The 21078-nt window shown below is 41.6% G+C and overlaps 2 protein-coding genes across 4 annotated transcripts; both read left to right on the top strand.

Moving 5' to 3' along the window:
- Positions 1–587: 587 nt before the first annotated feature.
- zc3h11a (zinc finger CCCH-type containing 11A) lies at positions 588–15323 on the top strand. Of its 3 annotated transcripts, none has more exons than XM_081607500.1 (17): positions 588–693; positions 2405–2476; positions 3723–3851; positions 3972–4091; positions 5586–5709; positions 5788–5976; positions 6464–6529; positions 6607–6777; positions 7059–7136; positions 7217–7315; positions 8938–8997; positions 9075–9566; positions 10549–10622; positions 10705–11164; positions 12596–12714; positions 12968–13131; positions 14300–15323. In XM_081607500.1, exons 3-17 carry the CDS (start codon positions 3798–3800, stop codon positions 14529–14531), a joined length of 2502 nt encoding a protein of 833 aa, XP_081463626.1. In that variant the 5' UTR covers positions 588–693; positions 2405–2476; positions 3723–3797; the 3' UTR covers positions 14532–15323. The 3 variants fall into 3 exon arrangements, with proteins under 3 accessions (XP_081463626.1, XP_008408542.1, XP_008408541.1); XM_008410320.3 differs by having other exon boundaries at positions 591–1040; XM_008410319.3 differs by having other exon boundaries at positions 591–2476.
- Positions 15324–16380: 1057 nt separating this feature from the next.
- LOC103465456 (uncharacterized) lies at positions 16381–19795 on the top strand. The gene is made up of 2 exons (XM_008410318.2): positions 16381–16728; positions 18626–19795. Exons 1-2 carry the CDS (start codon positions 16521–16523, stop codon positions 19402–19404), a joined length of 987 nt encoding a protein of 328 aa, XP_008408540.1. The 5' UTR covers positions 16381–16520; the 3' UTR covers positions 19405–19795.
- Positions 19796–21078: the final 1283 nt, after the last annotated feature.

Here is a 21078-nt window from a genome sequence, read left to right as displayed (position 1 = left end):
ACGCTAATCTGTCCAAGCGTTCGTATAATCATGTTATTTGTTCGTAATATTTGTATTATTTCAGTTTCACCAGAATTTTCACATAACTTTTTATTTTGTCTCTCTGATAAAATAATAGTAAAATATTAAATCAGATGTCATAACCAGTTTCTCACAGCTTAAACGAAACAATTTTTTACTCTTATTTGAAGAATTTCTTGGACGGCTACTTTTTGCTTTTACTTCAGTGAAAAACATGCTTAAGTAGTACTCTAACTTGGGGACTATTTTTGGGTACTCTACCCCTTCGGGCTGTAGTGTAATTTGAGCGTCACAGCAAAAAGGGCCCAACCTTTCAAAACAACAAAATCATTCCAACTAACAACTTGGAATGATTAAATTAGGTAGTGTTGTATACCCACTAATATAATATATTTTTTTCCAAAGAATTTAACATTTTCTGTTTAAGTTATGTTTTCAACTGTGGTTGAATATTTTGGAGTTGCACAGAACACCGGCGGTCAAGCTTGAAGTAGTTAAATAACTGAGGTTCCCTCGTTACATGAACGCAACATTTGAACAGAGCCCACTCGTATTTTTAGCTGCAGCCGCCATTTTGATTTTGTCTCCTACATCTTCGGACTTGGGCGACCCGGGACCACAACTCTCGTATTTCAGAACTTTTAAAATATCTTTTTAAAAAAACAACAACTGGTAATTGGAATCATACGTCGTGTTTATATGCTAACTCTGTTGTTATTTGGAAACGTTGAAGCTGGAGAGTACTTTCTCCGGTAATTACGACATAAACAGCCATCTTAACATTTTAGCTAAGGAGAAGGTCTCGGCCTGTATTATGTAGCATGTGCTAAAATAAGTTCTGTCGTACAAACTCGTTACAAGTATTAAGAATAGTTCGTTATCCGTACTTCTAGTTTTTTGATAACCATAAAGAGTCGTGATCAGTTCATAAATGTGTGTTATAGTCTAATTTCCATCACTACTTGGGGATCGCTCGTAGCTTGTTCCAGCTAGCTTTAAGCTATTGTACACATTTTAGAGTAAGTATGTCATCGCTTTCTTCACTTTGTCTGTTTTTAAACTTTGGTTATTTTCACCAAAGTGGGGCGGCTGTGATCCAGCTGGCCTCGCCATGTACCCACGTACAACTGGGCAAGGTACTGAATAAAATGTTCCCTCCCTGATGCTAATCCTGTTTGAATAGAAATGTTACTTTGAGAGGTAGAGCGAGAAAGGCGCGACGTAAACCTGGGGAGTTGTCACGTTATTCGTGTTATTGGCAAGAACATCTTGAGCTCTTCAACGTAATAAAAATCTGCAGGCTGGAGTTCGTTCAGAACTGCTTTGGTTAGGTCGGGGATCAGTTTTAGTCAACTGATCTGTATGATAAAATACTGGCATTTTTTTTGTATTGTCCATCGTATCTGTTTTTATCAATATCCTTAGCTCTCTTGAGAAATAAACTGATAAATTAGTACAAAATGGTTTGAGTGGGAACATTATGGGAAAGGCTTATAATTAGTGAAGATGTGTGAACCACCTGAAAACCTTCAGAATAAGGCCAAACCTGTTCAAGCTGATCTACAGCTTAAAATGGAGGTTCCTAAGCAGCAAAACATACATGAGATAAATAAATGTGACATTTTAACAGAGCTGCAGCCTGTCTTAGCATCTGTACCTCGATTTTTGTCAAATACTGCTATACCCTAGAGTCAATATCAAGAGTGTATTTCTGCTTTATGTTGAAATGTTTCAGCTGTTTGTGCTGTCTCTCCTTTTCTCTCTCTCTCTCTTTCTCTCATATTAACCCACTTTCAGTTTGTTGGGAAGTGTTTTTGATTGATTTGTAGGTTTAGAGCCAGCCCTCTCGACCCTCTCTGGGGAGCTCTGGATGTGGATAGCTTGCACTCATCACAATCCGTAGGCAGAAGACTCCATTTCAGCGTTGTTAAGCAACAGCTGAAAATCACTAGAAGCCCAGATTTCTCTCCCATTTTTTAATTTTTAAAAAAAATATATATATATATATATTGCCACACCGACAACAAAATGCGCCCAGGCACAAGAAGACCCTGAAGATTGTTTTTTTTTTTTTTTTGGCTACACATCAACCCAACGTTTGCCACTTGAATTTAAATATTTTTTTGTCCTATCCATTCGTCTGGCTGATTAATTCCCCCTATATATTTCCTCGATTAGTCACTTCAGTTATTCATACAAAAAAAAAAAAAAAAACGGGAAAAAAAAAAAGGACTTTTGCACCCTTTGTCGGTCCTGTTTAGCGGTCTGGCTGAGATACAGATGTCTCACATCGCCTGAGACCAGGAATCACATAGGAAGACGAGTTTTTCTGGGCGACCTCCCCCACTTTTCCTCTTATCTCATGGATCAAGTCTTCCTTCAGGACTCCATATAATTCCGGAGACACCGTACCAGCAGTGCACTCAAGAGGAAGACACCAGCATAGGCACCTCAGGTAAAGTGGGGCAGTGTGAGCCAATGTCAGTTGTAGCTGATGGATGTCGACAAAATTACAAAAACTAAAACTAAGTTCTGTTGAGAGACGTTCTCTGGCCTAAATGCCTGGCTACGTTGGGGTTATGCATCTCTTGATTTGTAGCCCACATGATAAGTAGCGTCATGCGATTGCAACAATCTAATTGGTTAGGAAGAGAAAACCCAGATTTGCTACAATTCAGTATTTTGTTTTCTAACAAATTATGATGCAGTTCAGTTTGATCCAATATGATAAAAAATAAATTGGCATGTAATAAATAAAACAAAAAATTCTAAGCAAGTACCTGTCCTGTAGCAGACATGCTTATGGGCTGTTTAGTAACTAAACTGTAAGCAGGAAAATTGATTTTCTGAATAATAAGCATTAAAAATGTAACTTTGAACAGTCTAAGGTTTAACCCCAACAGTTCATTAATGGGAAGACCTGACCAAAATCTGGACTAGTAATTTCAGCTGTGATATCTTAGTTGTGGTTAAAACTTATTAAAAAAAGTAAAACAATCCAAATAACGGCAGAACACCTTGTGACAAATCTAAACCGTCCAAATTTTACATCTAGACTCTATAACATCAGAACAGTACAGACTTACAGTAAACCAGCAACCACCAGTTTTACCACTTCTTCAACAAATCTGCTCCCAACAGACATTCATTTAAAAAAACAAACAATTTCATCATGGTCTTGGAGTGAGACTGGACTGGAATCCACCACTAAAATACAGTGAATGCAGAATACAAATACAACCAAAGCAAAACTCGACCACATGTTCACATTGAAGCTGTCAGTAACGAGTCCACATTAAATTGAACCCTGGTCAGCACTATGGAACAATAAGTTGTTTCTCCATAAAAATAAATAAGTTGGTCTTTATTTTGACACATTTGCTACAGTTTTCTGCTCCCTCCCTCCCAAAGAGTACTAGTCGTCTCAGACACCATAGTAACTCTCTATGGTCGTCATGGCAGCAGCAGAACGGCCCTACCGATGTTCGTTTGCAAACTTTAATCTCTCATCTGAACAGATTGAATTTTTGAGTCACATTTTAAGACCGATGCACAGAGATTTCCTCCGACGCATCTTTAAGTCACCATGTAAACACTGGCAGACGGATTGCTTCTGGGTTCATTATGTGACTCCCTGGTCTGATGTATAACGGGAATAGAAGTAATGAGGAAACCTTTTTTTTTTTCCTTTTTGATCTCAGGGAGAGTCTCGATCGTTTCAGAAGGGAACCAGCTGCTGGGTCACTGCCGCCTCTTAAGCCTCGTCACGTATTACTATGACCAACCATGGAGACGACTGCTACTTCTTCTACTATTCTACCTGCACTAAAGTAAGACCAGAGACCTCTGATGCACTCTGCACTTGCATCCTTTGTTTTGAAGCTGACTTGAAACGAGAACTGAGAAAGTGAGCTTCATTTTTCTTTTTTTTCTTCTTTTTTACTGAACAGGGTGACAGCTGCCCATTCCGACACTGTGAGGCTGCCATGGGCAACGAGACTGTCTGTAACCTGTGGCAGGAAGGACGCTGCTTCCGTACTGTCTGCAAGTTTCGCCACATGGAGATCACGGTAAGCCCGGTTTAGCCGTCCCTGTCGTACCAGCGACTTCATTCAGGTTTCCTTTTTGAAGGAGCTAGGTTTTAACCTATTTAATGTCTTATAATTAGTGCTGGAAGCCAATAAAGAGTTTTAATCAAGTTAACTGTAATTAATTAATTGCATTTTAATCGAAAACCACATAAACATTTTCAATTCAAAATACACTTTTTGCTGCCAAGTTATTGAATAAAATATGAGCTTAAGAACAAAGATATTTATTGTGCATTTAACCATCTGATTGAAGCTGAGTGATATTCTAGCCAGTCAACTTTCCAGTGTTTCAGAAACTCCTGATCGTTTGTGGAACTTCTTTAGAAATGTGGATGCGGACGCTGGCGTCAGCACTGGGGACGTCTGTGGTGCTGCTACATGTTTAGCATTGAGATGCTATTTGAGGCACGAATAGCTTCACCGATGGCAGGGTTTCCCTCAGTGTATTATTAGCCTGATGGGCCACCAGACTTTTCTTCTGCCCCCACCAGGCTTAGCATTGTTAATTTATCTTGGGCTTTTTGTAAATGATTGCCTTTTTTAAGTTTTTGTAGTTGGTGTTTAGGTATTAGTCTTCTGGTCTTCCAAAAATGCATGAATATCAAGTAATATTTTCAAATTTCCTGTCAACGTTAAAGAAAATTTTACTCACTTTTAGCACAACTTGAACACGGCAATAGTCTTTTCCAGCGTCCAGTCAGATCGTGTGGTTTTTTTTTAAACAAAATGAACCCCCAGCAGCGTCCATCGCTGTTGTTAGTGGATGTTGTTTGTGCATGAGATTTATTGGCATACCAAAAACATGTGAATACAAAGGTTTCAGCGGGAACTTTAGCATATAAAAACAAAGAATTATGTTAAAATTTTTAACTCTTTAGTTAACTCATATCAATTGCAGGGTCTGTCATTAATCACATTTTATTCAAAAACCATCTATTGACAAAATAAGCAATATTTTCAAAACTGTTTTGCTGATAAATTGTTGAATAAATAGACATATGCGCTCATTAACAAAGATTATTGTCTTTAATCTGTTATTTAGGTTCTTCAACCATCAGATTAATGTTGCGGTTGTCGTTTGTGCGTCAGATTTACAAGCCTTCCAAAAGCATGTGTCAAAATAAAAGTGATAAATTACGTCCAAATCTGTGTAGTTAATAAGCTACACAGGTGTTGAAGCTGCAACCCTAACTAGGGAGCAAAGAGAAGTTGCTTCCTGTAAAACCTGTGTAGAAGTTGTCAGAAGCTAAAAACCTGCAGTAAGTCTTCATGCTTGACTCTGATCCAAACATTGCCGCCTTCTCTCCAGCTGGAGTTGCATCCTATGTTTGGTTTCAGACTCCAGGCTTTCCTACAACACTGGTTCAGGGTTATGGGCTTCTGTAGTTTGGATTATATTAGAAGAAACGTTAAAGCAACCCCAAACGATGATCTCGTCCGCTCACAGTGCCATTTGTGTTTGATCAAAAACAGAAAAACAGGAAGGAAATTCCCTGTTACTGGGAGAACCAGCCCGCTGGCTGCCAGAAACCACACTGTGCCTTCTTCCATGAGAGGCCCCGCTACATAGAGGGCGTCTTTGTCCCTCCTGATAAAGGTAAGCTGAATTTCTTCCCACCAATATGCTCTAAAGAAACATAGTGCTCTTTAAGTTGACGGCTGCTGTTTTTTCCAGTTCTGAGCAAAAGCGAGGAGCCGCCCCACGAGGAGCCGGCCCCGCCGCCGCCGGCTGCCGCCGCTCCACCCAATGCAGCCAACCCTCAGCTCCGAGGGGTCATCAAGACGGACACACAGGAGCCGGTACCAAGCCCCACACATCCACCCGTGGTGATTAATCCAGCAGATGATGATGAGGATGAAGAAGGTGAGCCCCAGCTGTCTTTTTTCCCCCAAAGTTATGTGAAATTAGTGCTTCTAAACTCGGGTCAGTTTAATTTGCCAGAGGCAAAAAAAAAACAAATGCCAAAACGGCTGTTTGGATAGTAAATGTCACAGAGGTCCGACTGTCGCCTGACAATCGGGAGTACATGAGTCTTGGGGAGAGTTTCCATAGCTACAAACTGTAAACATCAGTCCATTTAGGTCCATTTCACCTTGTGGATGACTGAACTCAGACCAGTCAGTTCAGTCCAAGCTGCTCTGCAGAAGCTGAATGACTGTTTTTGTTTGGATAGCCTTTCTTGTTAAACCAGTCCTGTAGACCGGTTCTATATTTGCTCCGTTTGGCAAATATAGGTAGCATAAAATGGTGGTTTGTTTTGTTTTGAATTGACATCATCATCTTTTCCCAATCTATTGATCACTTTCAAACAACATCTTTGATTCTGACCGCTCAGCTCTTTGCGTTTCAGATCAGTTCTCGGAGGAGGGAGAGGACGGCAAGGTCGGCCCTTCACCTAGGAAGACGGCTAAGTCAGGTGAGACCAAGCTCTGCAGCTCTGACCCAACGACTGAAGGCCTCAGGAAAGGTTACGAGGGGTCGTGTTTTGTCCAGGAGAGCTGCTGAATTTTGGCGTGAGCACCTTGGAGGAGATCCGGCTCAGGAAGGCCCTGAAGTCCAGCATGAGGAGGACAGGTTACCACCTCCAGAGCGCCGACACCTCCACCAACGGAGAGACAGAGAACGGCCTGCCATTATACCGGCCCGCCCACTTGCAGTTTGGAGGTGAGCAACAAACTGCTCTTCCTGTGCCCTCAGCTTTTACCCTGGAACCATCAGCAGTTACTTTATCCTCGGATAATTCAGGCCTCAGAAATCAGAAGAAAAAAGTTCTACGTTTCAGAACGGTGCTTCTGGTGAAGTTTAAGTTCTGTATTTATTTATTTTATTTATTTTTTATTATCCTATCTGTCACCATTTACATATCACTGTTATTTCCAATCAAGAGTCTGTAGAGAACCACTTGTGTTCATATCAGTGATCTTCTGCTTTGTGTCTGATATCAGGCGCTGTTGTTTTGGAAGAGCCTGAGCGACCCAGAGGCAGCGTGGCTGAACGGCTCGGGCTAAGGGCGCCCCCTGCAGGTGGGTTTGGATCAATCTGTTGCTCTTGCTGCTGAAAGTGCTAGTTCCATTCTGAAGCTCCTGGTTTGGTTCTGCTTTAGATTTTCAAAGCGGGGGACAGATTACAATAAAGAAAAGTCTGGCCGAGCGCCTGGGCAGAATTGTTGATGAAGAGCAACCGCCGGTCAACACTCAGAAAGGTGAGCGGGGAAACGCACTAGCTGAGGTGTCTGAAAATGTTCTGTTTGTCATGTGTTTCAAAGCTCAGATGTGTTTTTGCTGGTTTTGGCTAATTCACGTTGCCTTCTAATAGGCCTGTCACGATAACAAATTTTGCTGAGCGATTAATTGTCTAAAAAAATTATTGCGATAAACGATAATATTGTTTCAAGACCTTTTGACACTGATTTAATGGAAATGACGTAATAATGCATGCTATTTCCTGCTATAGATAGATGCACTTTATTTTCAAAAGAACACAACACTGGAACTGATAAACTAAATAAAAAAAACAACCAAAAACAAAAATAAAATGGATTCTCTGTCTCCATGAACAAAAAACATACTTGAATAAAAACTAAACATAAAGCCAAAGTGGAAATAAATACTGCATTCAACCAAAAGAGTGCAGATTATGAAATCTGTACACTATATTGGCCTTCAGTAATCACTAGCTTTAAATAAAGAAGATGGGCACATCTGACCACCTATTCAGTAGTTCATACTACACAATTTTTTGCCACTATTTTCCCCTTATGACAATCTTACATCGTTGGCCGATCTAAGATTGTCGCTGGTGATTTCGTAACCGATCATCCTGCAGTGTGTGGTGAGTTATGGGTTTTCCCCGACTGGGAGCTTAAGGCAGCGTGTTGAATGTGACGGGTAGCCAATCAGAAAGCACGGATTCTCCTCTGTGCTTTCTGAGGGGAATCCCAAACAGCTGACACAGCGCAACCTGAAGTCCAGCGGACATTGGAGATGATATGTGGAAACAACATTAATGTTTATTCAACATTTTGTGCAAAGAATATAGAAATGACAATGGGAGGAGTTCGAGCCAAATTGCTACTGCAGTTAATAAACCTGGTAACTTTTCAGCTGTTCTTCGTTAACGTGACATAAATAGGTTATATTGATTTTCATTCAGTCAGGACTTCACGCTGACTTTAGCCACATGCGTCACAGGTAGATTCTAGTAAAGCCTTGATTAATGCCTGATTTTAAAATGAGTTAAAATAATGGACTTGTAGCCAATATTTTGTGCCCATGTGGCTGGACACCACACGGCACGACGAACCCGATCGAACCGTTATACCTGGGATTTCTGTCGGCTAATGTGTGTCTCAGGTTTTGAAAATGCTTCCGACAATCAGTCGATAACTTGTGTCGTGTTCGCTGAACATTACACTAAGGGAATGAGGAAGGGAGGGTCAGTGGAGGGCACCAGAGTTGAGCCCTTTTTCATTCAGTGTCATCAACAGGAAGAAAAAAGGCCGGAAGAGACAATAAAGACGATAATTAAAATGAGGTCGATATGTTTAATTTATCATCTGATTAATTGATTAATCGTTTATCGCGACAGGCCTACCTTCTAATAATCACTACCAGCATGATTTAATTCTTTTTACAATATTTTGAGGAAGTTGCACCTGCCTACAAAAGGAGCAGTCAGAGGTCAGGCTAAAAACAAGCAGACAGTCTGTGCTTCCTTACTGCAAATCCTGCTGATTCAGTCAGATTACTAATATTCTTCCTGTGGTGTCATGTTACACAGGTTGAGGTCAGATCAACAAACTCTTTTTTCATTTTTCTTCTTCAGCCTTGAAGCCAATCAAAGAAAGACTTGGGCTGGTTCCTCCTGTCAGAGGTGCTCATGCAGGTAAGACCTCTGACTAGAGGCAGCACTTCTCTTCTTACTCATGTTGGTAGTTACAAACCCTTCCCACGTTTCTCCAGCCGAGGCCAACCCAGTGTCTACCAAAGCTCCCGATCGGATCCGCATCAAAACCCTAGAAGAGATCAGACAGGCCAAGGCGGCCAAGGCCGGCAGCCAGAAGGACGTTCCTGCAGCTGACGCAGCGGAAACCACCAAACCAGATCCGGTCAGGGCCGCCAAGGCGACCAAGAGATCCATCACTCTAACAGACGCCCCCATCGGCCACGTTAAAACCTTCTCTGAGATCATTCGAGAGAAGAAGATGAAGCAGGAGGAGCAACAGAACCAGAACCCCAACCTGATGAAGGCGGAGCATCCAGAGGAGAAGGCTCCAGCCAAGGGACCGGGGCCGATGGACGCCGCTGACGTGGAGAAGGTGAGGGTGAAGACCCTGGAGGAGATCCGCAGGGAGAAGGCAGCCAAGGTCCAGGCCCAGCAGACCACCGACAGCCCCGAGCACAGCGCCCCCAAGAGGCCACATCTGCTGCGAGTCAAGAAGCCCCCAACCCAACGTAAGAAACACAAAGCGGATCTGGCCCACCACCGCTTAAACGGAGCCTTCAGGGCAGCATTTGTGTGCATACATATTACTTTATTAATCAAATAAAGGCAGTGTTTATCCATTTACTGCCAAATTACAGAAGTCAGTCCCTCTATTTATTTAGCAGAATTCCACAGAAATTCACACAAAATCAACAAGATCACCACACTTTTCTTTTTTGCAAATTTTCCGCAAAAATATTCTGATTAAGCAGAATAAGCAGAGTTGGGTAGTTGATTAACTTGTTTGAAATAATGTTTTAGGAGTTTTTTTTTTTTTACTATGCTGTACTTTTTACTTGAGTTATTTTATTATGACATATCGCTGCTCTTATTTGAGTAAAATTTCTGGATTCTCTCCCCACTGAATGAAGAACAAACATGTTTTAACCAAACACAGACACACCTGCCGTTTTTGTTCAAGCTTCAGAATTGAAAAAAACTGATTTGGGAAATGTTGTCTTTTGCCTGATTTTGATATTTATATTATTTTAATTTCAGTCTTTCCACATAACTTTATATTTTGGTCCATGTGATAATGTAAGTGTTAAGTGTTAAATGATTGATGTTTTGATGAGTAACTCGGCACTTGAGTCGTGTACCAAAAGTCACAATGACAAATATCGCAAAATTTCTTGCAAATATTTAATTGACGACACAAAAGCAGCAATTTCTGATTTTTGTAAAAACCACAAAAACAATTGTGACATTCAGAAAGTGACTGCTCCGTGTGAAAAGATGCTTAATATTATTTCACTTTATGAGGAACTTATTGAATACAGAGACAGCTTTTTTATTAATATCTTGGCAATCTGTTAATGGGTTTGATCAACATATCTTGGCACAACTGGCCCTTTAAGAACATTCATGATCTTAATATGACCCAAAATGAAAATGTGGCAAATATGGAGGATAATTCCAGCTGATTTTGTCACGTTTTCTCCTGTGTGATAGAAGGCAACACGGCGGCTGAAAGGAGCACTGAACCAGAAGAGAGGCCGGCAAAAACTGCAGAAGCTCCTGCTCAGGTATGTCTGGTCCTTCAGCGCCTTCATCTGATTGGCTGCTGGTTTGCCAGCCATGAGTAACGGAAACTTACTGTCCGTGCAGGCCTCCGCCATCAAGGTTAAGACGTTTGAGGAGATCATGCAGGAGAAACGCCTCCGCAGGCAGGAGCGGGAGGGGCAGGCCAAAAGCCCCGCCGAGGCCGATTCGTCTCAGAAGCAGAGCGCCAGCAGTGCCCTCAAGAGGAAGATCCCTGCCACGACCTGTCAGGCGTCGGCAGAGCCCCCGCCGGCTTCCAGAGTCTCATTTCGGAAACTTGTCTCCCTAAAACCGCAAGCACCATCGCCTCCGAAGAGGACGGCTTCTCCTGGCCCCAAAACCGCAGCCACGGCAACGGCGCTCTCAACCTCACCAAAGCAGAGCTCCACAGACTTCCTGGACAAAACCACAAGAAGCCCCGTCTCACAGCCGTCTGCACAGATAACGAGGGAGTCGAGCCAGCCTGCAGAACTCCCGGCAGACTCTAATCAGACCAAAACCTTGGAGCATCCAGGCAGCTGCAAAGGTGAGACGAGACAGAACTGGACTTTCTCTGTTTGGTTTGAGCAAACGTGACCTGCAGGGATCAGGTCTGAGTTTATTCCAAATCCTCTAAATTTAGATTAAACTATTCAAAACTGTTGAGGGGGACAAATAACAAATTATGTGCTCTGTTCAGACAAATCTGTTTCCTGTCCTATGTCACTGATCGTTCTATAGAGGAATCATTAACGTGATCAGACATGCATGACAAATATACACACCTGCTAATATACACAATTATTAGGAGGTCTTATTTCTGAGGATTGTATTTATTAATCAGCAGCTGTGGTCCACTCAGTTGATCTGAAATGTTAATGAACCCCAAACATGGATGTGTATATTACAAAAACACAAAATCTTAGCAAGTGTGTTTGTCTACTTTCTACTGCAGATATCTTAGTATACCGTATTTTCCGCACTATAAGGCGCACCGGATCATAAGGCGCATTGAATAGACGCTACGGGACGCAATTTGTTCCGTTCTCTACAAATGTGTATGTGTAATAATAAAGAAGAGTACTTTATATAGTAGTCTGCCCCAGTCATTGTTTCACTCACGGTGTTGGTGTTGCAATATTGTGCCCAACTGCTTTCTGGGTAACACAGACCAACCGACACGCTGCCGCCTCAGTCTCTGTCTCTCTTCCCCCGCCGAGGAGAGCCTTCCGCAACTGGACCGGGGCGTGGCCGGACGATGGTCACCCTTCTCCGTTCGCGCACAGCATGTTGGTGGAGAACGTGGTGCTAAATGACCTGCAGACGACCTGATTATCAGGTCGGTAGGTAGATAGGTCAATCAAACTTTATTAACAAACCAGCGTTCTGACAACTATCCCAGCATGCACCGCGCTCTTCTTCTACAGGCGAAAATGAAGTCGGTGGCTGCTTACCGTAGTTGCTAGACCTGTTGTGGCTCAGTATTGGTCCATATATAAGGCGCACCGGATTATAAGGCGCACTGTCGGCTTTTGAGGAAATTGAAGGTTTTTAGGTGCACCTTACAGTGCGGAAAATACGGTACTTGAAATAAGACAGAACTAACGTACAAGTAACTTTTCAGGAAGATATAGAAGTTGTTTTCAGTAAATAATTCCATAATATTGATGAACAATTTCTACTTCCGTTGGCTGATTATTTCACTTTTAATAAGACATTTTCCCATGTTATAAGTTAATCTGCCATGGAGCTAGTACAATCTGTGTTAAGGAATTATTTACTTGGCTGGACAAAACAAGTCTTCTTCTCTATAAGTAAGTTTGAAAAAGCTTGCTGACCTCTGGTGAACAGAAAGCTGGTTGCAGTCTGAACATGTGTGTAGAATCTACTATAAAGAACAGTTAGGAGAAGAGAAGCACTTCTATTTCCATCCCATAATATGCTGTTTTTTTAAATGTTTGTTTTCGTTTTGTTTCAGTGAGGCCTAAGCTGAATGTGAAGCCATCAGTGGTGAAGCCGCCTCCGAAGAAGAGAGGAGTGGAGGGTTCTGCTGTTGCAGCTGTGAAACCCATGAACAGCTCCACCGTCGCTCAGCAGGTAGATTGCTCCCGCTTAAGGCCGAGCTATGCATCATTCACTTTATACTTCATCATTATTGAAACATGCTAATGACAATGACATTAAAGCTAGAAATCAAAACAGTCAGTCATTGCTTCAACAGAAATGTCCGTGACAGATGACTGTCTTTAAGGATGTGATTATATCTGAATGTTCCTGTGTTTAGAACATCTGTCATTATCTCAAATCAACCCTTGAATTTACTGACACTCTGCCAATTTTCCCCTTAAAGTCTTCAAACAAAGAGGTCCAGCTGACATCTGCTGTGCCGCCCACCCCCAGCACCCAGAGGGACGAGCTTCAGACGGTTCCTGTCTTCACGCAGATTCAGGGTCAAGACATCAAGGCAGCCGCCAGTGGAGATGCAGTCAGAGACAGCTGGCCGGTCCCACAAAGGTAAGTTCACACCAAGGCTGCTTTCACACAAGAACTGTTTAGTCCACTTTAATCCAACTCCATTCCGTCTGTCTGGAAAGTCTGGTTTGCTTGTTGCGTAATCGAACTTTGATCCAAACCAAAAAAGTGAACTCTGGTTCGCCTAAAAACCTAGCCCTGGGTTTGTTTAAAGTGAACTCTGGAGTGGTTAGAATGCAGATCAAGCGGACCGGAGACCACATCAATAAAAATAGAACAAACATTGCAATCTTGGTCTGCCTTCATCTGATTGGCAGCCAGTAGACTCGCTGGTGTAGACTCCAGCGAGTCTACTGGACTGAAATCACTTGCTCTCAGTGAATATCTATTTTATCAGAGGTGATGCTGTACAGAGGGCTAGGCTGAATCTTTTTGAAGCTGAATGCTAATTTGAGCTGTACCTTTTGCGGTAATAAGCACTCAGTAAAATATTCTGTAATTGGAAGTTTAGTCAGTCAGACGATATGAATGTTTTTCTGTTATCCATGTCATTTAAAAAAAAAAATCCCACATTAAAGCTGTATTTTGTTACATGTTTTTCTTACATATTTGTTAAAATTGTCATTATGTCTTGATAGTATAAGAGAGATAATCTGTGAAATAATAGCTCCTATTTGTGCTATTATTTTAGTCTGAAGAAATGCATCACTCCCGACCGAAAACAACCAATCAGAGCCAGGAGGAGGGGCTTAATGCTGCCAATCAATGCTGTTCAATGTGCTAATGGCAAAGAAATAGCTTTCCGTTCCATTAAAACTGTTTATCTGCCGTCAACAGCGGCTATGCTAACTAGCCTTAGCATTCATGACAGACTATGTTATTGTGACCCTGCTGTAGCGCAGGAGAGAAAAAAGGACAGGGGGGAGCATGAGAGTGACTGGCTGCACTAAGAGCCTCCTGCTGGCTCTGATTCATTGTTTCTAACTGAGTCGTATATTTCTGCTGTTACTACTGGGAGAAGGCAGTGGAGCTAATTTTATTTTTTTTTATCAGATTATCTGTCTCATAATATAATGCCATAACAAACACGTAGAAAGAAAAACATTGTTTACCTACCTTCCACCATCTCAAAGGATCAACACGGATACTTCAGATGTCAGATTGTTATTACACGAACATGAACAAGGCCGCCTCCCTTCTTTCATTTCAGTCCCGTCCTCAGAAGTCCCACCCAGTCCAGGGCACGCAGATCCAGTGCGGCGGCGTCCCGCACCGCCTCCACCTCCACCTCCACCTCCAACCCTGACGCCTGCAGCTCCTCGGTGGACGACTTCGAGGATCTGATCAACCAGTTCACCGACGACCATCTGGAGGGCGACGTGGACCCGGCCATCGGAGAGGATGACCTGCTGCAGGAGCTGTCGGAAATGATCGACAGCTGAAGGGAGAACCGGCGAGCCACGAGCGAGTCAGAGATGCGTCGTAAAGAATTCAGCTCATTTCACGAATTACCTTCACGTTTGTCACATTTTAGACGACGTCTCTCGCACGCCATTCTGTCAGATGCTCTGCCGTGTGAAAATCTGCAGACTTGCATTGTGTGGGAACGTTCTCCCAACTTCTTTGCGTTTGACAAGTTCCAGAAGAAAGAAAGGGAAAAGTGTGTTTGTAGAAGCTGCAGTTTGTCAGGAATTGATGGAGGAAAGCAGCATTTTAGCCGGGGAGTCTTATCTGTATACTGTGTATGCAAGCTGGATATAGAACTAATGAACATGGGGGCACTTCTGCTGGTATCTGTGTTTTTCTGTTGTGTATGTCTCAGTGGATTCCTCCACTTCCTGTATTATGAGTTAAAATTCTGCCCAGGTTCCCTGTGATCAGAGTTAGCATGCGAGTGGAATTCCTCCTGTCGTTTGTCACGGGTGGATTTGATCATGTTGGACTGAGACTTCTTGTCCTGAACACTTAGAAAAACCCAAACCTCGCCGAGATCCTCAGCACTCTGCAGTTTTTAATAATGAATACCTCAGGGAGTCTTTGTGGTGTTTCTATGTTCTGTAGAAGAAAACACTTCTATTTCTTTTTGTCCTCTGGTTTTTTTTTTTATATTGATGTATTCTGATAGATGACATACTGGTTTTACGATCCTTATGTGTGATTGCTCCTCCATGACGCTTTGTCATGATCTTAAAATCATCTATGTAAATAAAAAATACTTTTAATGACAAATTGGAGCAGTATTGGTTTGGATTCAGTTTATTTGAAATTTGCTGCGGCCACCTTGGCACTATGTGCCTATGTTAATGCACTTCTAACTTTATTTTGTTAACTCAATAGAAGATTGGAAGGAAATTTGGAATTTGAACTTCATGTTAACCAAGTTGGTCAACACATTTTCTCTGGTTTCTCCCATCTTCCAAAAATAAAAAATCCTGATTAAACAGGTATATTTGAAAAAAATTACTGTCTTAAAAAAAACGTACTTCAATAATTACCAATGACTAGGGTAAAAATGTCTTTTTTTATAATCCTAGCTACTAAAAGAAGGCTTTATCAGGACAACTACAGACTTGAAAGTCTAAACATGAAATTTACAGAAGCGGTGCAGTTTAGTAGAAATAGAAATGCCAAATTTAAATGAATATAGAGGAAAAAAGAAATCAAGAAGGGAATAAAAAAAACTATTGAAACATTTGCCACCTTCTTAAAATAATATTGTTTGCCCGAAATGTGTTTTTCCCCTTGCGTAAAACATGTTTTAGAAGTGGTATTTTTTCCCTTTTTTTAAGTCAAAATTCCGTTTTAGGAAAGTGGGGATTTGCATTAGAATAGGGAAAATATCAAATATAATGTTTGTGCTTTTCTTAGCTTTTCTCACTCTAATAGATTTTTTATGAGTCAAAAATAGAAATAAAACCATGGAACTGCGTGAACTCATCAGAATTCTTGCTCTTTTGCCAGAAAAGTTCTATATCAAAGTATCACAACAAATATTACATCACTTGCGACGACCAGTTACTTTTTTACGTTGAAAAAACGTAACTTTTATGCCATTACTGAAATATGTATACCGAAACAAAGTCTTAAAAATTATCCAGAGGATATGTTAATGATTTTAAAAATGTAGTTCTTTGAACTATCTGAAAACCACAAAATACCACTTCTGCAATAAAATTACAACAAATGTACTACTACTAAAAATACCTTACGTGCAAGTAGTGTACTGTATTTTAATATGTGAGTAAAAGTGTGTTTTTTAGAGCGCTTAGGACACCACACCAACCGTTTGCCAACCGCCAAAAAAAAAAAGCGAAGAAAAAGAAGAAGACAGCCCACCGCAAGATGGCGCCACTACACTAGTTTTGCAGTTCACTGACTACAAACAGAAGCCGCCGGTCTGCTTGTGCTTCCGGTATGGTGGGCGGTGACAGATGGACACTGTCGAAAACATGAGTAAGCTGGACCGGCTAAGCGTTTTCCTAAACGACAGGCTGACCGCAGCCGCGGCGGAGATCCTCGGGGCCGTTAAAGACGCGGTGGCCGAGTACCAGAGCGAGCTGCTTCGCTCCAGAGAGGAGAACGACCGCCTCCAGAAGCTCCTGAACGCAGCCGTCCAGCGGCTGCTGCTGCAGCAGTCAGGTGAAGAGCGGTGCTGCAGAGCATTTCAGTCTCTGCGGTGGTGGTTTCAATTCAGTTTGGGAAGAGCCAGCAGCTCTGTGTATTAGGGAAGAGTGGAATCTGATTCTGTATTCAACCACTCTCCCCTCTGTTGGTCTACTAAATTCAGTTTGCTTGAAAACCCTTATTATGATTGGGCCTTAGAAGATAGTAAAGAAAGTGATGCCAGTAATGCACACACACCAATGGCTGGGGCAAAGGCGTGAGTTATATTATGCTCCATAACGCTTTCTTTTAATTTAAAACGTCACTTCTTTTAATCTTTTTTTAAAGAACCTGAATCCAGTTTTGCTGATTGTAACACTCGACATTCCATCTCAAACCTGTTCTGATTTTCCTTTTTGCCCAGATTATTTCATATGAAGCCATAGCACACGTGCTGTCCGGATCATTGAAAGGGTTATAGCGCTTTTACACCATAAAAACAGACAGGGCTTTGCAGAAAGCATGGCCACTTTTTACACTCAGAGCCTCCAAAGTCAAGATACCGAGATACCTAAACTCCTCGACTCGGGTCAAGAACCCATTCACAACCCAGAGAAGGCACTTTAACCTTTTCTTTTTCTTTCTTTCTTTTTTTTTTTAAAAAAAACTTCTGTGTAAAAGCATTATTTACAGTTTGTCCTGTCAAGGTTCGACTCCTTAGATATCCTATAGTCCATCCATTTCCTCCATTGTGAGAGAAAAGCATCCCTCTGTTAATTCACCTCAGCTGTTAGTCTCTCCATCCTGTGAATGTCCATTACAGTGTGTATCCACATGTCAGACACTAGCTGGGCTTTAACTTAGAAGCTATTTCCTTTTGATGGCCTTCTTGCTTGCTACCAATAAAATGCCAAACAAGCATCAATTCCGTTTAGGTTGAAGCCTTAAGAAACCCCTCCCCCAAAAACAAACAAAAACACCCCCTTCTTTCTAGAGTAACACGACTAACAAATATTTGTGACTCGTGTTGTGTTATGTAGGGCTTGGTGATATGGATTTAAATTTTTATCATTTTTTGTTCTACTGTTTTGATAAAAGTGATGACAAGAACTATTTATTACTTTTTTAGGTAACTGTGACCCAAGTACAGCATTGGGTCACAGTGCTGTACCCAAGTACAGTGCTGTACAGCACATACTGTACCCACAGTAGTACAGTATGTGCTGTACTACGATTGCTTAGTACAGCAATCATAACCCCACAAACACAAATACTGTTCTTGAAAAAACACACCCATTTTTCTGTTGGGAAGCCAGTCGTTTGAATAAGTTTAATGTGTATCACTAAACTGCTCACAGTAACTGTATTTAATCATATTTTTTTAATTTATTGATATGTATTGATACAATCATTGAACAAACAGTGGAGAAAATGGTAAAACAATCCCGACAATAGATTGGAGTTTTTTTGTTTTTTTTCCAAACGTCATTAATTGAAATTTGTCATGACAAAGATGAATCAAAATTTTTACAATGTCCAAAATTGTACACTGAAAGCCTTTTGCTAAGGGTGTGGGACTTTATATACAGTTGTTTACTTAGAAACTCATCAAAAAGACATTCTTTATTTTTCTTTGCCTCTCTCTTAACCATTTTGTGCCCCTGGCATTTATTTCTAAATCTCCTCACAATGTCTAATGTTCCTTGCGTCTCTTATCTAGACCTTGGATTTGGAGTTAGTCTGATTTGCCACAGATGTGTTGGACAGCAGATGTACCATTGGAAGCACAATCTAAAGTAGGATCCATTCTAAGATAAGATTCCAGACTCTGGGTATCAAGGTTAAGGTTTAGCTCCTCTTCAGGTGTAGAACAGGGACTCGACCACCTGTTTTGGAGTAACCTTGGCATAATGTGATGCTTTTGATCTTTCAGAGCCTCTCACCGTCCATCTCCAAGAGGAAAGTCAACTCTGTGAGCCCGAGGAGAGAAGCAACTTGGAGCTCGTTCCTCAAGTCAAAGAAGAATCAACAGTTAGAAAGATACAAAGTGGTTTTACACATGAAGCAACTGGGCAATTAGAAGGAAACTGCTGTGATATTGAGCCGCAGGAATCATGTCCTCCCCCAGCCCCCGGTGTCTCCACACTACCGCCGACATGTCTGGAAACAAAGACGGAAAATGCCGAGGAGGAGAATGAGAAAAAGCAGCCAACCAACAGCTTATTGTTGCCCACGACGGTCCACGTAGACTGCAGAGCGGCCGTCTCTACCGCAAAGAGTCAGAAACCTTTAAGAATTGACGTCCAGGGGAAGGGGACGCTTTATTCCAACAGCAAACAGAGCATGCACATACTGCCGATCAAGAACATGAGATCGCTGAAGCAGCCTCTGTCTCGCTCATTTCACCCCAGCCAGAGCAACCAGAGGTGGCACTGCTGCAAAGAGTGCGGCAAGACCTTCAGCTTTGCCTGCCAGCTGGAGGTGCACATGCGCTGGCACACCAAAGAGAAGCCGTACAGCTGTGCGGTGTGCAGGAAGAGCTTCACCACGGTCAGCATGCTTAAGCGGCACCACCGCATCCACACTGGGGAGAAGCCCTTCCGATGCCACGTCTGCGGGAAATGCTTCAACCAGTCGGCACACCTCAACACCCACTACAGGCTCCACACGAGGGAGAGGGCCAGCTGGAGCCGAGCGGCACTGTGCAAGTGAACGCTCATCGGACGCTTTCTCAATTGTACGATTAAAAATGATTTCATTCGCCTGAGTGCCCATTCAAACTGTCTACGGCAGTGTTTCTCAATTTCTGTCCCAAGGGAAGCCCTGTCCTGCAACGGTTGTGGCGTTTCTCTTCTGCCACAAACCTGACATGAACAAGTGGGTGATTAACAGGCTTCTGATGACATGCAGAGGAGGTCATGCAATCATTTGAATCAGGTATTCTGGAGCAGAGAAGTGTCTAAAATACCCAGGTCAGTGGTTCCTGAGGATCAGAATTGAGAAACGCTGATCTACAGCAATAGTGTTGAATTGTATGTGTCTTTGTGCAAAATAAAACAGATACAAAAATCGTAAAGCTACCAATAAATCAGGTTGCTCTAGAGCCCCGTTTTCCTCCTTCAGATTTTTCACCAGCTTTCAGCAGAATATATGTCTTTGTTTATATATGAGATGCAAACTGCAATTTACATACAAGTCCACCAAAATGGCCAGGTTGTTGGGACAATACATGCATAAGCCCCAATTTAAATGTAGGCAAATCACATCGGTGCAGAGAGGCATTATTTGCTTGATAGTAAAATTTTAGGAGCTGATCTGCCTTTGTTAGAAAGGCATACAAACTCAGTCTGTAACTGCTTGAAGGATATGCCCAGGAGGACTGAGTGGGCAAATGCTGGGCATTACTAGATCACAGATGTGGCAATGTTTCTGTGGCACCAAAGAACGGAAGCTACACTTATAACACCTTGCAATGACTTGTATCAAGATAACAATTCAACATTAATATTAAAATATTAACATATGTTATTATATATATATTAATATATTTTTTTGCCTTGTAAGAGTGATTTGTAGCTGAACTATGTACGACAACACAAGGTGTTCTGCATGAATCTTTACTATTTAGCTAGTGAAATTTGCAACTTCTGTAGTCCAATTTCTCTCACGCACCAGCGCGTGCATTCGTCAATGAAAGTTATGGAAACAACGTTAGCGTCGGCAACCCTATAAATGACGCTGACCTTCTGAATTCTTTCCCTTTGCTACGGGATTTTTGAAGGAGACGCCTGAAGGAGCATAACGCCTCGGAAGGTTTGAACCTGTTAAGTCTACTTTGCAAAACTTGCTGAAGAAGCACTTGCTGAAATACGCACTTGCTGTAGAAGCCCAAACCGACGAAAGATTGATCCTGGCCATGAGGAGCACCAGTAGGGTGATCAGCCAGAAGGTTAATATCATTCTTCTATTTTTAATAAACAAAAACAAGTTATTACTAAAATAATAAGGAATTGTTTAGTTTATTTTATGTTTGTCTGCGTTTTTTTTTTAAAGAAATGCTACCTACTGTACAAAAAAGACAAGTAGCATTCTTGCTAGCACAGATCTTAACAGCCTTTTTCTTGACATGAATTTCAACTAAATGTTAGGAATGTTAAACTGGTGTAGTGATTTAAGAAATATGTGTATTTATTTAATTTTAGTCAAATTAGTTGAATTAATGTCAAATTCTTGAAAAATTAGCTTGTTCGTGACCGTTATTTTTTGAAAAATGCTCTGATAAACATTCAGTTTCCATAGATACGCTAAATAAAATACATTCTCTATTTAGTGTTACTTAAGAAAAACATTTAACAACATGTATTTTCCCCTTTAATAGCCTGTAAT

This window comes from Poecilia reticulata, chromosome 5 (genome assembly GCF_904066995.2).
Source record: "Poecilia reticulata chromosome 5, P_reticulata-male-v2, whole genome shotgun sequence".
Classification (NCBI taxonomy): domain Eukaryota; kingdom Metazoa; phylum Chordata; class Actinopteri; order Cyprinodontiformes; family Poeciliidae; genus Poecilia; species Poecilia reticulata.
The sequence above is the reverse complement of the archived record's forward strand: the minus strand, read 5'-3'. Positions and strand labels throughout refer to the sequence as shown.

Coding starts and splice junctions, on each gene's coding strand:
- zc3h11a (XM_081607500.1), top strand. CDS start 3,798: ATGACCAACCATGGAGACGACTGCTACTTCTTCTACTATTCTACCTGC. Junction 4,092..5,585: donor TTCGCCACATGGAGATCACG/GTAAGCCCGGTT, acceptor GATCAAAAACAG/AAAAACAGGAAGGAAATTCC. Junction 9,567..10,548: donor CAAGAAGCCCCCAACCCAAC/GTAAGAAACACA, acceptor CCTGTGTGATAG/AAGGCAACACGGCGGCTGAA.
- LOC103465456 (XM_008410318.2), top strand. CDS start 16,521: ATGGACACTGTCGAAAACATGAGTAAGCTGGACCGGCTAAGCGTTTTC. Junction 16,729..18,625: donor GCTGCTGCTGCAGCAGTCAG/GTGAAGAGCGGT, acceptor TTGATCTTTCAG/AGCCTCTCACCGTCCATCTC.